The 15,538-nt window shown below is 42.6% G+C and overlaps 3 protein-coding genes across 4 annotated transcripts in view; 1 reads left to right on the forward strand and 2 right to left on the reverse strand.

The window, feature by feature from the left end:
- LOC111969530 (Wilms tumor protein 1-interacting protein homolog) overlaps positions 1-6,079 on the reverse strand; it is a 41,713-nt gene extending 35,634 nt beyond the window's left edge. The window contains exon 1 of the mRNA XM_023995710.2: positions 4,008-6,079. Coding sequence (XP_023851478.1) covers positions 4,008-5,523 — 1,516 coding nt within the window. The 5' untranslated portion in view covers positions 5,524-6,079. The remainder of the gene's footprint in view (positions 1-4,007) is intronic.
- A 451-nt stretch (positions 6,080-6,530) lies between these two features.
- LOC111969531 (short-chain dehydrogenase/reductase family 42E member 1) lies at positions 6,531-10,168 on the reverse strand. 2 transcript variants are annotated; one of them, XM_023995711.2, is made up of 3 exons: positions 10,045-10,168; positions 9,594-9,659; positions 6,531-8,977 (listed from the first exon to the last, which is right to left on the reverse strand). In XM_023995711.2, the coding sequence occupies exons 1-3, from the start codon at positions 10,083-10,085 to the stop codon at positions 7,879-7,881; spliced, it is 1,206 nt and encodes a 401-aa protein (XP_023851479.1). In that variant the 5' UTR covers positions 10,086-10,168; the 3' UTR covers positions 6,531-7,878. The 2 variants fall into 2 exon arrangements, with proteins under 2 accessions (XP_023851479.1, XP_023851480.1); XM_023995712.2 differs by having other exon boundaries at positions 9,594-9,710; positions 10,045-10,148.
- Positions 10,169-12,988: 2,820 nt separating this feature from the next.
- On the forward strand, positions 12,989-15,527 carry LOC111969532 (arylamine N-acetyltransferase, pineal gland isozyme NAT-10-like). Its single transcript, XM_023995713.2, is given in 4 exon segments — positions 12,989-13,722; positions 13,874-14,177; positions 14,440-14,632; positions 14,635-15,527. Coding segments are annotated over 2 exon segments (870 nt in total). The 5' UTR covers positions 12,989-13,722; positions 13,874-14,177; positions 14,440-14,445; the 3' UTR covers positions 15,318-15,527.
- Positions 15,528-15,538: the final 11 nt, after the last annotated feature.

A 15,538-nucleotide genomic window follows, 5' to 3' on the forward strand; every position in this document is an offset into this window, starting at 1 on the left:
ACAATGAAATGCCTACTCGCAATAAAGCTCTCCTCGCAAGCAGTGCAATGATATTAAGCTAAGTATTTGTTTTACATTAGGCTATAACCAAATAGAAATACCACGTAGTTGTTTGTTCCTGAACTGGCCAAATGGCAGAGCTATCCTTCAGCACCACAAGTTGGTTTAACTACTTTAAGATCATTGTGCGATCCTGGCGTTGTCATTTCAACACTACGAAGAGCACTCCAATGCTTAAAATTAAATCTCATCAAGATCTGTTGCCTACACCGAATAGTCATCACTTATTACTATTATTACAAATAGAAGACTTTCACTTCACGCAACGATACTCGTTTAGTAAAGTTAGAACAAAGCTGAATCCATGTCTAGCAATTTCACATAACAAAACTAAATATAAAAGCATAGTAGGCCTATAATGTTATTGTTACACCAAAAACACCTCATTTCTAATGACATTTTAGGATGGTTAGCTGAAGCTGAATAGTCCAAAAGAAATCCACATGCGCCAACTCAACAGCGCGCGCCACTAGGCAGGATATACACTTTGATTGAAACAAAATACAAGGCTAATAGTTTGTTATCACAATCTACTCTAATTCTCTCATAAAACAGTAGGCTAATAGTTTAACACAATCTACTCTAATTCTCTCATAAAACAGTAGGCTAATAGTTTGTTAACACAATCTACTCTAATTGGCTCATAAAACAGTCGGCCAATTCAAGAAGCTCTAAAACCATATTCCCATGAAACTGATTGAGATCAAACAAATGATTGGCATGGAGATGCAGTTTGGACGTTTCAGCTGTAAAATGTGAAGAATAATCATTCACGATGGACAGTGATGATGGCCTATTTGAAATGAAGTAGCCTATGCCTAACTTTGTGTTTGAGAGTATTAAGAATATAACATTTTCTTTGGACAATATGGTTAGGCAAAGGCAGATGTTGCAATTGGAGAATGCATTTTATGCATATTCTATAATGATAGGCTATTCAATTGGCTACATCTGTCGGTACAAACTTTGATTGAGTAAATAATGATGTAATTTACTTTTTTTTTTGCGCTCCCTCACCTAAAAATAGCAGTACACCACTGTTGGGGACATATGAAATACACTATTAGGCTACATAAGCAAGAATGGAACTAATAAGAAATAGTAAACATTGCAATGTTTTTACTTAATCATTATGTTGAGTTACTGCAATGGTTTGTCCAAAAACCTAGATGTTGAGAAATGGCCATGAAACTGGAAATGAGGCAGAAACTCTGTCTGAAAATCCTCACAATTTAAGCGTTATCTGTTTCTCTGTGTCTTGTTCAGTGTCAGGCAGGAGCACGTTGATTCTCCTCTCATGGCTATTGTGGAGAGTCGTAAATTCAGATATTACACTTCCTATTAGATGGGCTAAAAAATACTCTATACTTCACTAAGAGAATTTAATTTGGATTAAGCTAATAGATCATATGAATGTATCATAAGTGTGAGGCATGTATCAACGAACAAAGTTCCCATTGGCCTAAAACTATTAGCTGCCTATTTGTTTTGTATATCTAAGTGTATTGTCAAAAGAGCATTGTATCTCGCTCCATGTAAGCTCTAAGCCACACATTGTAGGCTCAGCTTGCCTGCAGCAGCGCTTGCGTGAAGTTGAAGATTGGTGATACACACCCCAACACAGTAAATTGAACCAAACCCTTTTGAGTCACATGTAACTTCTATACCTCATTTATTTGAGCAGGTGATCAGACTCGTGACCCCACACGCATGTCTGGACCGCGAGCCAGACGTGTCCAAGTGTCTTGTGTTGCCACTCCCCACTGCTGGTTAATGTAAGGGTTCGTGGGGTCTATGGCAGGTGGGGCACCCGGACTCTGCTTGGAGCTCAATCTTGTCTGTCTCCGGGCCAGTGTTGATTTCACAGCTCTTCGCCACACAAAACAGAGGACCACAGGCCTCAGTGAGCGGCAACAGGCAGAAGCAAGCAGTGTGACCAAGACTCAAAGCTGGCGATCATTTCTCCACTGTACCATGGAAACAGAGCGGCTCTCTCTCTCTCTCGCCCCAGCGTACTGAGAGGGGCTTGCTGTCTGCTATTCTACAGTCTACCTGCTCCCTGTGACAATGAACAGCCCGTTCACGTCCTCTGCCAGCCAGCGGACTGGAGGCGAAAAACAAAATCTAAAATCCGACTGTGCTGTTCTCAGCCGCAGCATGTGTCTATCAACACAAATTCAAAAACGTTGGATTCTCTCTCCTTTTCTCCTGATAGCGAGGGAGTTTCACCTGTCAAAAACATGTGTTCATCTCAGGGATGGTATGTGTGCAAAAACGTCACGTCAGAGCACTCATGGAGAAAAGGCAACAACAAAAAAAATGTATCTTATGGAGCATCAGAGAAAATGGCAGAGAGTCTTCCAGAGAATGCCCTGCAGTGTACGAAGGCCGGCGTTGTTCACCAAGCAGCAAGACATCTGAATCACTTGGAAAGGTGTATCTACCTCGCTCCCTGGGACAGAACAGAAGGTTCCATTCAGCCCTACTCAGCGCTGTGTAAACGTTAGCTCTGCCAAAACAGAAATGTGTATTTCCCTGCAAAAGCCACTCTTATCTGCCACAGAGGGAGTCGTTGTTAGCATTATAGAATACAAGTTAGTTGTTAAGGTTGCAACCAGCCACTAGATGAGATGACAACAAAGCTCAGTGAAGCTAGGCTGACGTCGTGTTCAACGCCCCCTTTTAACTACAGCATGACGATTAAACAGACAAACTTTACAAGCACCACAACTACACTGGAATAGTAAACAATTGATTTACTTAGCACTACAAAATAGCTGCTTTGTAGTAACATGAGTAACAACAATTAATAACACCTGACTTGTTACACATAAGAAAATCCATGTTATGTCAATAGGTAATGTAGTTAGGCTGTTATTACTATGTTCTTACACTATTGTTATTACACTTGCTGTGCAAGGTACGGAGATGGAGATCAGGACTGTGATTTTATAATGAAAAGGATCCCCAGTAGCTCTCTGGACAACATTCCCCCACCCCTCCACCTCACCTCACAAAACACCCAAGGACTTGAGGCAAAGGGCTACCTCAGGCGTGACCAGCCAGTTCTGATTGATCAGTGGCAGGGCTGCTGTGGCCAGGCCACAACACTGTTTGACCAATCAGCTGGCTCCATGGACAAAATGGGCCTGATCACTCAGTTAATGCTCCAGTTAGCCTAACGCCGCCTCAGCCTCCCACGATACCAAACACTATCAAACACACCAAATATTATGACAACACAAAATGTATTGTGAAGATAATATTCTTAAACTTGAAAAATGTACGTTTAGTTTTTGCACTGCGCTCATTAAAGTCCATGCTTCAAATAGACTAAAGTTATCTTCAGTGTAAACACATTATCAAAGGGAAAATATTTATTAGGTAAATCAACTAGAACCAGTGATGAGATATTTGTGTCAAGCAATAAAATGAGGTGTTATAATTGAAAATGTTTCCAAATCTCCATGGCCTGACCTGTGTTGTGCTGTCCTGTGTTGTGCCAATGAACATGTGCTCAGCTATAATGAGGTTAGTGACCCAGCTGAAGATGAAGTAACCCAGTGAAGCCCATCAATTTACTTATCTTCCACACATGTATGGACCACAGGGCACCAGAGTTCAAGTTCATAACCATGAGGGTTATTATCAGACCACCAAACACATGGAACGTGGAGGATGTAGTCTGGCCCTTTTACATTTTTACCAGACTAATTCATTTGACTTTGTGTAAGAATAGCCTAATTCTGACCTCTTATTGAGACATGTTTAGGGAGCTGTCATAAGTTTATAAGTAGTCAAAAAAAAAGATATACCAAGATCAATCAAATTATTGTTTCATTTCATTTCATTTTTTGTTTTTCTATTTTAAAGCTTTATTCTCACTTCATTGCACTCTCATAGTGTTCCTTATAATAAGCAGTGTTCATAGGAGGAGTTACACTTACCAAAGTATTCTTTTTTCATGTGCATTTCTAACTCCTTCTCCAGCTCCAAGGTGAGTGCTTCCAGACTCCTTTCYGCTTGGCTTGGGCCACTTTCCCGGCATGGGGTCACCTGGTAAGGTAGTTTAAACCTCTGCCCTGAGGCTGGAGTTTTCGTATGGAGCCCATAAGAAGATGATGGTGATCCAGCGGTCACCTCTGTATTCATCCCTGCCTGGGTTGACTGTTGTGGTGCATGCTGTGGCAGGGCCTCTGGCATCCCAGAGAGCGCTTGGAGATGGATACGACTATGAACACCGTTGGTATCGCCACARTCTTGTRTTAGTATGTCCTCCTGCAAACCAGTCCCCAGCATTGAGGACCTGGGTGAAGGCAGTTGGAGATCTGGGTATGTGCTCATAGATCCCCTGGAGCTCCGGGAACTTCTGGAACTGTGACTGGAGATACTGGACCGGGGACTAACGACRCARTTAGCTATTGTCCCGGGTCTTGCGCACCCGTCCTGGCTGCAGATGCTTGACCGGGGACTGGCCACCGGCATGCCATGCAAAACTGCACCCTCCAGATCATGGTTCYCMACAGGCATGTAACGCGAATCTGAATAGCTAGAGCGTGGACTGGTGGTACAAGAATACTGGCTCGCTGTGCTGGACCTGGGGCTGATGTGCCTTTGGTCGTAGCCCATACTGATGCCGCTGGTGCGGTTACTGCTGGGYTTACTGCAGCAGTCATAGCTGTTCAGACTGGCCCTTGGGCTGGAATGTTTACTTGTGTCGCTGGCTGTACTTGCATAGCTAGACCGGGGGCTGAGGGCACTGCTCCCTTCACAGTGTACCAGACTGGACCTGGGACTAGTGTACTTGTCTTGCCCGGGTACCACCAGACTCGTGCGCGGGCTACTGATGCTCGACCTCGGGCTTGCATGTTTGCTTTGCTCCTGGGAGGAGAGGGAGGATACGAAACTGGACCGCGGGCTGGTTGCATTGTATCTGCCGTCGTGGTTGGTGGTAACACAGATACTGTTGCATCTGTTGCCAGGTGAAGGTACTGGCTTGTTCAAAACCACTCCATCGTACGCGCTACCAGTGCTGTACCTATGCCCCAGCACCTCCAAGGAGTACCTCCTGTGTCGCTCGGACGCGCCGCTATAACACGGCAAAGCAATTTCGGATTTGGTGCAATAGCTATCTTCGTTAGGATAAACTATGTCTCTTTGAGGGGTGCAATAATCCACAGGAACGGCTCTGTTGCCATTCACGGGGCGCACGGGAGCCGCAGTGTACACTTTATTCCCAGTCATGTAATTCTCAACGGTGTGTATCTGTTGCTGAGGCACAGAGTTGCCATTCATTGTCTTACTTTTCTGCTCGGGTATCGTTGGAGACGAAAAATCCAAATCGGTGTTGATAACCATGTCCCTCCTTGAACTGTACATTCCATCCTTGTATGCTTCATATAAGGAAAGGTCCTCCATTAATTTACTCGCCCGGAGTCCCAAATCTTCCTCATAGTGATCCATGGTTTGCTCCCGAGGCGACGAACAAGTTCAGAGAAAGAGCGCACTACCGACTACCGAGTGAAAGATAGCAGTAATTGCATTTCACTTGGAAATCATAACAAAACGCAGGCTCAATCCAGGCATCGTCGCCTGTTTGCTGAACAGCCAGTGTGCTTGGAAATCTCGAAGCGGTGCATGATCTTTTTCTTCGAAAACATAAACCCTTATCACAAAGTTTCAACGTCAGGATACATTTGTCAACTTCAGTTTTTGTTAAGTTGAAAGGTCTTTACAGTCAATGGCGCGCTGCGCGGAGGAATTTTCCCTTGTCAAGTTTTTCTCCAGTTTTYCAAGAGTCTCAAATTTAAATTTGAGGTAGAGAAAATATTGCAATGCACCACTAACAGCCACATCTTACATATTAAAAGAGAAAGAGTGCGCCAAAACTCATTTTAAACACAATTTAGCGCAAGGGACTCCTTTGTGGAGAAGGAATGCGAGGAAGAGGACGGGGTGCACTCCGCCTCTCTGGAATGTGGTTAATGCTGGAGCGAAACAATGATTGCGACCAACTCAGCAAGGGGGTGCCTGAGTTTGAAAAAAAGAATACTCCCTAGAGAGTATGGCTGTATTCATCTCAGCCTTAAAAAACTGCACAAAGGACCAGTCTCACCTGGCCCAACTTCCTTTGCCCTTTTCGGTTTYGGGACAGAAACAGCTTCACTGAATTTAGAATGGATTGTTTCTAGAGCATGCTGGAGTTTAGATGCCGAATGCAGGGAAGGCTTCTCTTCTGTCTATCAACAAAGGGCTTTTGCCACCAAGAAGCATCTCTTATTTGTCGCATGACTCGCATTTATGATTTTGTTCTTGACAGCAAAATATTGCAATCTCTCAAAAACATTGATGTTTTATAAGTTACAAAAAAGTTTATATAATGTGTGATGATTAAGCTGAGACTTGTCCCCAATTATTTATGAAGTTAGCCTATTACTTTGTGCAACTCATTACAAACACAAATCACAGGCTGGTCAGTCATGTAATTTTATTCAATAATATTATGAGACCCTTATCCAACTAAAATAAAGAAAAAGATCCCTTATAGGAAATGTTATTACAAATACCAACAAATTATTGATCCCCACTAGGATTTGGTCACAAAACAACCAGAAAGGTTAGGAATTCAGCAGCAGGCCTGATAAAAGATATCACACATTGACAAAAAATCTGTTGGTCATCATAAAACATTTCAAAGTTGTACAGTATAGAAAAAAGCATAAAGTCTTGGGTTTAACATCAATACATTGTCTGTAATATTTCTTATTACCATCTTCAATTGAGATGTAAAAACAAAACCAATGTAAATGTTGGGTCCCACTTTAAATGAAGTACAACTTATAAAGGGTTTCGTATAGCATACATAAAGGCTTCATAAGCACTACATAAATGCGTCACAAATCATCTTTAAGCGTATGTCATCAGGGCGGCAGGTAGCCTAGTGGTTAAAGCATTGGGCCAGTAACCGAGCTGACAAGGAAATAATCTGTTGTTCTGCCCCTGAACAAGGCAGTTAACCCACTGTTCCTAGGCCGTCATTGTAAATAAGAATTTGTTCTTAACTGACTTGCGTAGTTAAATAAAGGTTACATTTTAAAATAAAATAAAAAATACTGATTAAATTGTGTGTTGTTGCATTTGGCAATTCACCCTACAGTGGGAATGGTTGTCACCCTTTATGACATATGGTTATAGATGATTATTTAAGCATTTATGTAGTGCTTATGAAGTCTTTATGTATGCTTTATAAAGCCTTTATAAGTTGTACTTCATTTAAAGTGGGACCAAATTTTGTTTGTACCAATAGACATCTGCACCAGGAGATGTCTCTTATGCATAATCAAGTTTAGAGAAAGTTAGTATATCCAACTAGGTATATATATATTTTTTATTTTATTTAACTAGGCAAGTCAGTTAAGAACAAATTCTTATTTACAATGACGGCGTACCGGGGAACAGTGTGTTAACTGCCTTGTTCAGGGGCAGAACGACAGATTTTTACCTTGTCAGCTCGGGATTCGATCTAGCAACCTTTCGGTTACTGGCCCAACGCTCTAACCACTAGGCTACCTGTCACCCCCATTGTTGGAATTTACACAAAACACAATCATGGTAATTTATTAAGACAAGGGTATGTGGTCTTTAATTTGAACAGGTCTACTCCAGGTTAATAATATTATTATTATTATTWTTTTTTTACAAACTGCCAACATTGTAATTAATAAACGGAGAACCAAACAATCCATCATCACTAGTATAGCACAAGTTTCAACATTTAAATGTGCCATTGAGATGTATCACTTTATTACTGCCTGCTGATTAACTGCCAACCACTGGGAGGTATGAGAGGGCCAGAGCTACTAGAGCTGCTAATAGAAGACCATCTAGTATCAGTCGCTGTAGACGTGAACTCCTAGGTTTTCTTCCGTGACCTCTACTCTTGAACCACTGCACAACCTCCTCCAGGTTATACTCCTGGGGCTCATAACCCAGCTCGGCCTTGGCCTTCGCCATGCTGAAGTAATGCGTCACGCCGGTCTTATACACCTCTGTGCGTGTGAGCAGAGGCTGGAAGTTATAGATCGGGCCGATGAGATGGTGAATCATCTCAGTGAGGAATGCAACAAAGTAAATGAGAGAGAGTGGTAGACGTAGTTTGGGGAAAGAGTAACCCAAACCCTCCACCAGAGGTCTGAAGAACTCAAAGTTGTTGACAGGTCTTCCGTCTGAGATGAAGTATGCCTGTCCAGCAGAGCGGTGCTGGTGCTCTGACGTCAGAGCCTCTGCAGCCAGTTCGTGTGCAGACACCAGGTTGTCTACATGGACAAACTCCACTAAACTTCTCGGATCGCCATACACAAACCTGAATATCCCCTTCTCTATGTACCCAACGATCCTGGGCAGGTGCCTCTGCTCGCCAGGCCCGTATATACCGGCTGGACGCAGAGCACAGGCCCTCAACACACCTGTCCCATCTTTCAGCTCTGTACCACTGGCTTTCATCACGGCCATCTCAGCTACCGACTTGGTTCTGGAGTAGTGGTCAGGGTGGAGATGGAGAGGTAGGTAGGGGAGGCTTTCGTCACCACCCTCAATGACTTGGCCTCCGAACACTACATTGAAGGTGCTAGTGTAGATGAGCCTGGAAACTCCAGCCTCTACACAGGCCATGAGGACATGCTCTGTGCCCTGGACATTCACCTCTTCAATCAGCTTCCTGTTCAGCTGCTCCCTGCCAGACATGCCGTAGGAGGCGATGTGGAAAACACAGTCCATGCCAGTGACCGCCTTCTCCACCTGAGCATATTCACGAATATCTCCCTTTAGGAACACAATGCCCTCTGGAACCTCTAGACTGGGTGGGCTCATATCAAACAGAATGACTTTAGCTCCCTTTTTATGTAGTGAGCAGGCAAGGCTGTAAGAAATGAAGAATAGAGTGATCCTGTTAATCTGGAATATTGGGTATAGGGAAACCTTTCACATGTAGTGAGGGATATTCAAGGAATGTTCAGTTCAACATTAAAGACGAAATAGGAAAGTAATTAGCCTACTTATGAACAGTGCTTTACTTGGACTGAAATAGGTGCAGGTACTCATTTTGGGTGGCAGTACTGTTTATATTTAGGTGCAGGAGCTCCACTATACTTTTGAACTCATATTCTATAAAAGGAACAGGAGCTTAAACAGTAGAACATTTGAGGTGCCGGTACTCAGCTCCGGTGAGCTCCTGTCCAAGTTAAGCACTGCTTATGAAGCTACCATTAGTCACAACAATTTGTTGTAAGCGGGGATTCAATTGATGGGGTGATAAGGTTCTGCCACTTTAGTATGTAACACAGAATAAATAAGACTACAGTGAATAACATCATTCGAATAACTGGTATGATAACTCCCCCTAGTGGGGTTTAGAACTACCGTTACCGAATTATTTTGCACATTCACTTAGTAATGTAGAAGTTCTCTTCTGTATTGATGAGATGAAGACTACGTACAGGCAACAATGTAAAATATTTATCTGTTGATTTGCTTACCGGAAACCAAAGTATCCACTGCCACCGGTAATCAAAAACGTGCATATTCGCGCCTTTTCCATTTCACTGAAAAGAAAAATTGAAGGTCACTGTGCTTGAAATAACACCACACAGTACCTTCATAGAGAGCATTAATTAACATATTGAATTTGTAAGAGACACACGTGCCGAAATGTATAACAACCAGCCGTATAACAACACGTCTACAGTAGCCATACTTGTAAGATTGTGGCCTATTACTTGATAATGCTACCTTGACGTTTGGCTACATTAGCTTCATGAACGCAACATCTGATGCAAACTAGTTTAGCTACATAAGAGTAAGACAATGACAGTTGTGTAAACCTGTACCGTATCAATCAGATCGCTGACATATTTTACTGGTCTACAGGCTGTGATCTAGGCTATTGAACATCAAACACTTTAATTTCAGTTGAAAACAGGCTTTTACCTTGGCGTTATGACGTAGCAACCTAATCGTTTGTCCAGCATCAATGCTTGAATTCATTAATCGGTGTGACAGGCTGTTACTATTTTACAAACAACTTCCTTGGGCGGAGCTAGTGGAATTCTTGGAGGGAACTGCGAGCGGTTTCATGACTTGTCAGTGCATGGGCTACGCAAACTTCCTACTTTACACTTTTGTCGTGGTAGGTAACTCCTCCTCTTTATTGACAGAGAATGAGATATTTTTTTATTTTAAATTTAAATTTTACCTTTATTTAACAAGTCAGTTTAAGAACATTCTTAATTACAATGACGTCCTTGCCGTCAAACCCTAACCCGGCAACTCGGCCAATTGTGCACCCCCCTATGGGACTCCCAATCATGTGAATCGAACCAGGGTCTGTAGTGACGCCCCTAGTACTGAGATGCAGTGCTTTAGACCGCTGCGCTACTCAGGAGCCCATATATCAGGGATTTTATATGTTGTCCCAGCCAGGGACCTCATTCAGGATGTTGTCGCAGGAACATCCCATTTCAGTTTGAAATGTACAACAGTTCCCATATACACACCACAAGTAGAGATGGGCATTCCGGCTCTTTTCAGTGAGCCSGCTCGTTCGGCTCAGCTCACCAAAAAAAAAGACGTCTCTTTTAGCTCCCAAACGACTCTTTCAAAAAATATGTTTTGTCTTTTTTCAAGTCAAACAGTTTGTGATAGTTTGACTATGATTGGTGTTAAAACAATTCTAATTAAAGGAAATCATACTCTACCTTAACCACAATGTATTTAAAAATGCATTGGTTTGTTATGAAAAATAATGCTATTAAACATTTGCATTTAAAGTCTAACTTTTTAATGTATATAAACAAAGTGCATATAAATCTAACCATTCAAAATGAATACAATCTGAACAGCATAATAGAATATTGCACCATATCAAAGAAAAATAAATAACAATTTGCAAAACTGCAGCTTCTCACTTAAAACATTCAACTGGTCCCTCTTTTCTCTCTCTTCTTTAGTGCCATGTTATAACCAGCAGCACACAGCAATGCTGACTATATTTAGCTTTTATGAGAGATTTGCATTCAGAAATCCAAGCTGCCTCACTTGAGGGGCTGATGCGGTTTCTTCTCTCAGTAATTATTTGTCCCGTTTTCGAGAAGACCTGCTCAGAGGGACGGATGTGGCCACTATGCAGAGTCTCCCTGTCATGACATTAGTAAGCCGTGGGAAGACAGAAGCCTTGTTCTTACACCAGCTCAGAGGATCTGCATATCTTTGGAGGGGCTCCTCCAAATAGGATCAGACCCCCATTATGGCATCTGCTGAGGGATTCCTTCATGCTGCATCCCCAGTTGCTCTCTCCTCAAACAGCATCCAAACAGCAGATGTTTGTGGCACTACTGCTGGTGCTTCTGCTCCATCTGATCCCTCTTCTGCCTGTTGCCCTGGTGCCTGAGCCAGGGCAACAGGTTATTCTTTGAAGAGCCTCATCAATCGCTCTGGCGTCACTGAAGGTTAACTTCTTAAACCTGGGGTCAAGTGCAGCGGTTTCTGATAGCACGTGATTATATTCCATTCTGTGGAACTTTCTGTCCATTGATGAACATAGGGTGTCCATCAACTCTGTCACGTCCTGGGGTTACATTTGTTTCTCTCTGGCGGCTGGCTGTGATTCGCTGCAGACCCTTACACAGGARTATCATTTTTGAGGCTGTCACATAGCTGAAAAGAGAGAACAGTAACTTATTAGTTCAGGTTCATGTTTTGTCTACTGATACTAAATTCTCATCTACAGCTCATATACATATATAATATTGGATTAAATAGTGATGTAGTAATAACTGCTTACTGTATCTTTCTCCACAATAACCTGCTCAACGGGTTCCAAGACTCTGCACACCTCCACCACTTCCCATTCCTCTTGGGTCAGAGCATCAACAGGTGTATTGACAATGGCCAGGGTAGAGATGATGGCATCCTTTGACTCAAGAAACCGCTTCAACATAAAATGTTGAATTCCACCTTGTAGTGCAGTCTTGTTTAGGCCTCAGCTCAGGCATCCCCATCTGGCGTTGTGTAGACTTTAGTTTTCAGCACCTACTGTGCTCCTGTGGAAGTATTCCACAGCTGCTTTTACTTTGTCCACAGTGGGCTTTATCACCTTCAGAGCATCTCTTACAATCAGGTTGATTGTGTGGGCAAGACATGGATGATGGGTCCATTTTAAAATGTTCATGGCTTTGGTTATGTTAACTGCATTGTCGCTAACACAACAGATCACTTTTCCATCTACTTGCCATTCTCTGGCCACTCTCAACAGTCCCTCTGCCAAGTTCTCTGAGGTGTGTATGTAGCTGAACTCAAAAGTAGTCCAAAAGACAGCTACACATCGAACAATCTTCAATGAAGTGACATGAAAACGACATGTAAGAAGTGGTTACCCTTKATGCCCAGCAGTCAGTGGTAAGGCAAACTGCAGTAGTGTAAGAAATTGTATTAGATACTGGTAACTTGTTTTAACAACTTCTCAACACTAGCTATACTTGACACAACATGCACCCATCCCCCACTATACCCCCACACTTTGTACCCTTATAATAACCACAGACCCACACACACTCCCCTCCCCCATGAATAGGCCCCTGTTAAAACAAACGCACATGGATTCTGCTCGAGGATGAGACTCTTAAGACAAAGAACTGTGTTAAGAAGCCAATGGAACGTCGACATCAGGCCCGGACAGGACTACCCACGACCCAGATCGACCAATCGGAAGGCCAGACTACAAGATCAACCTACTTTACTTGTTGCCTATATAACCAGCACAAACTGTTTAGAGGTCTCTTTTTTCCGACGATTCCATACGAGTCAGACAGAAGGGGCCGTGCTGCACGATTGCTAAGATATTTTTACCTGTGAATAAACTGMCTTATTATACAAATATCCACCTCGTCCTATGTCTCAACTTGATCTCCTGTCTCCAGTAAACGTTTTATCAACAGTAGCTTTTTGGACTCTTTCCCGCACTGAAGCCTGTGTGCTCTCGTACAGTTGTGGAATAAGTGATTTTGAAAGGAATTTCCTGCTTGGAAATGTGTACATTGGATTTAGACTATTGCTATAATTTATAAAACCTCTGTCCTCCACGATCGAAAATGGCTGGAAATCGGTGGCAATCATTTTAGCCAATGCAATATCAATTTGGCTTTGTTTTGCTACAGACAGATTTTGGCATAAACTGGTCCATAGAAGACTGCGTTGCAGTGGGTCGCGGAGTAGGCCTATTTGACTGAGTGGATACATCTCCACGTGTGGAGGTGCTGGCTCCACCACTATCACTAGCAGGCCCGCTAGTTTCTCGAAGCTCCGCTACGGCTAGCGTCACAGTTGGGTGCACAGTTCGCATATGCCGGTGTAGGTTGTGCTTAGAACCAGCTTTATATGAGATTTTGTTTTGGCAAATTCTACACTGTGCTCTAATATTGTCTACATTATTAAAATGCATCCAAATGCTACTGTGCTTCCGACTCATTTTCCAGATGTTATTTTCACAGCCGTCCTTCCTCTCTCTCCTCGGCTGCTAAGTGTGTGATTGTGCCTGAGTTGGCTCGGCCCTCTCTCGTGCATCTTTGGTTCATTGGTTGACACTGCGTGTCTGATTGACAGGAACAACAGGTGAGGCTGTTAGTCTGTGCAGACAGTCAATGTGTGTGCGCTTGAGCATGTAGGCCTATATTATTTTATTTATTTTTTCGTTCTTTGAATTAGTTAATTCTATTCATTTAAATCGTTAGATTTTTTTATATCTTAATTTTTTTATAAATAGATTCGGCTCTTCTGATATGCGAGCCGGCTCCCAACGTTCACCTACAAGAGCCGACTCGTTCGCGAACGACCCATCACTAACCACAAGGCTCCAGTGTTTTACAAGTGAGGTCCCTTATGCAAGGCTCACTCGTGAACTTTAGTTTTGCTTTCCAGTACATGAGCAAAGTCTAGGGTGCTCCGTTTTAATCATGTAAGAGGCATTATTATCTCTTTTAATGCACAACTGCTTTGCCCTTCTTGCCCTGAAGAACTCTGAACAGTGAGCAGTACTTTGAGAAGCTACTTTTTCACTGCCTTTGAAAGTAAGTAATCATCAAATGGAAATGAAAAATAGCTGCCTGTGCCTCCATGTAGTATCATACGTTTTTGTCTATTCTTTAATCCTTTATTCTTCAACTCAAGGATAATGCCTACGTGGTGGTGTTTCAATTGAAAATAGGATCTTACTCCACGTGAAAAACAAATTGTGAATGAGACATTAGCGGATGTCAGTTTCTGTATATGTAGTCGTAAATCCTGCAAAAGCATAAACTCATGTAGTGTCTTTGTTTTGTTTACTCTTAGGACAAAATGAATCTGGAAGAGTACTTCAAGAAGATCGGGTTCCACGGCCCATTTTCTAAACCAGACCTTGAAACACTGAACCAGGTCCACAAACACCATGTGATGTCAATACCATTTGAAAACCTCAGCATTCACTGTGGTGAGAAGATCACTATGGACCATGAGTTGATTTTCAATAAGATTGTGAGGAGCAATCGGGGGGTTGGTGTTGTGAGAATAACCTCCTCTTTGCTTGGGTGCTAAAAGAGATAGGTTATAATCCAGTAACACTGGGTTCAAGAGTCTACAACAACACCATAAACCAGTTCGGCCCAAAAGACTCTCACCTCATCAACAAGGTAGTTATTGATGGGACTGCTTACATTGCAGACGTGAGCTTTGGGGTATCCTCCCAAATATGGCACCCTCTTGAGCTCGTCTCCAGGAAGGACCAGCCACAATCCCCTGGCGTCTTCCGTCTCATACAAGATGGAGACCTGTGGACCCTGGAGAAGACTGGTCAAAAGCCTCTGGTTCTCAATGAGGCCTTTACCAACTCGCCTCTGGTAGACAAGAGCCCAACCACGAAGATCTACGGCTTCACCCAGGTTCCCCGTGGGGTTGATAATTTCCTAGAGACTTCCCACTGCCTTCAGACAGATCCAAAGTCTCTATTCACCAACAAGTCCATCTGCTCGATGCAGACGGCTACAGGATTCAGAGCTCTAATTGGCTGGACCTTCAGTGAGGTCACCTACAACAACCAGGATGGTTTTGATGTTTTGGATATGAAAGACATATCTGATGATGATGTGGATAAAGTGCTGAAGGAAATGTTTAATGTGTTGTTAGCAAACAAGCTGGTTCCCATAAACAACAAAGCTGGCTACACTATTTAAGAACTTGATTGCCTGGAACATTTCATATTTAATGTGATGTAATTGTAACGTAGCCTAGGCAAATCTAGTTGCTGCTACATTGATCAAATATTCTCCCCATTGAGATCAGTGAGATTTACAAAACACATTTAGTATTCTGTCAATATAACAAAATTATTTCACCAGAGTTGTTTGTGCGGTCTTTGAACAGTCAATAAAGATGCTTTTAAACAAATACATAT

Source organism: Salvelinus sp. IW2-2015, linkage group LG10, assembly GCF_002910315.2.
Source record: "Salvelinus sp. IW2-2015 linkage group LG10, ASM291031v2, whole genome shotgun sequence".
Taxonomy (NCBI): Eukaryota; Metazoa; Chordata; class Actinopteri; order Salmoniformes; family Salmonidae; genus Salvelinus; species Salvelinus sp. IW2-2015.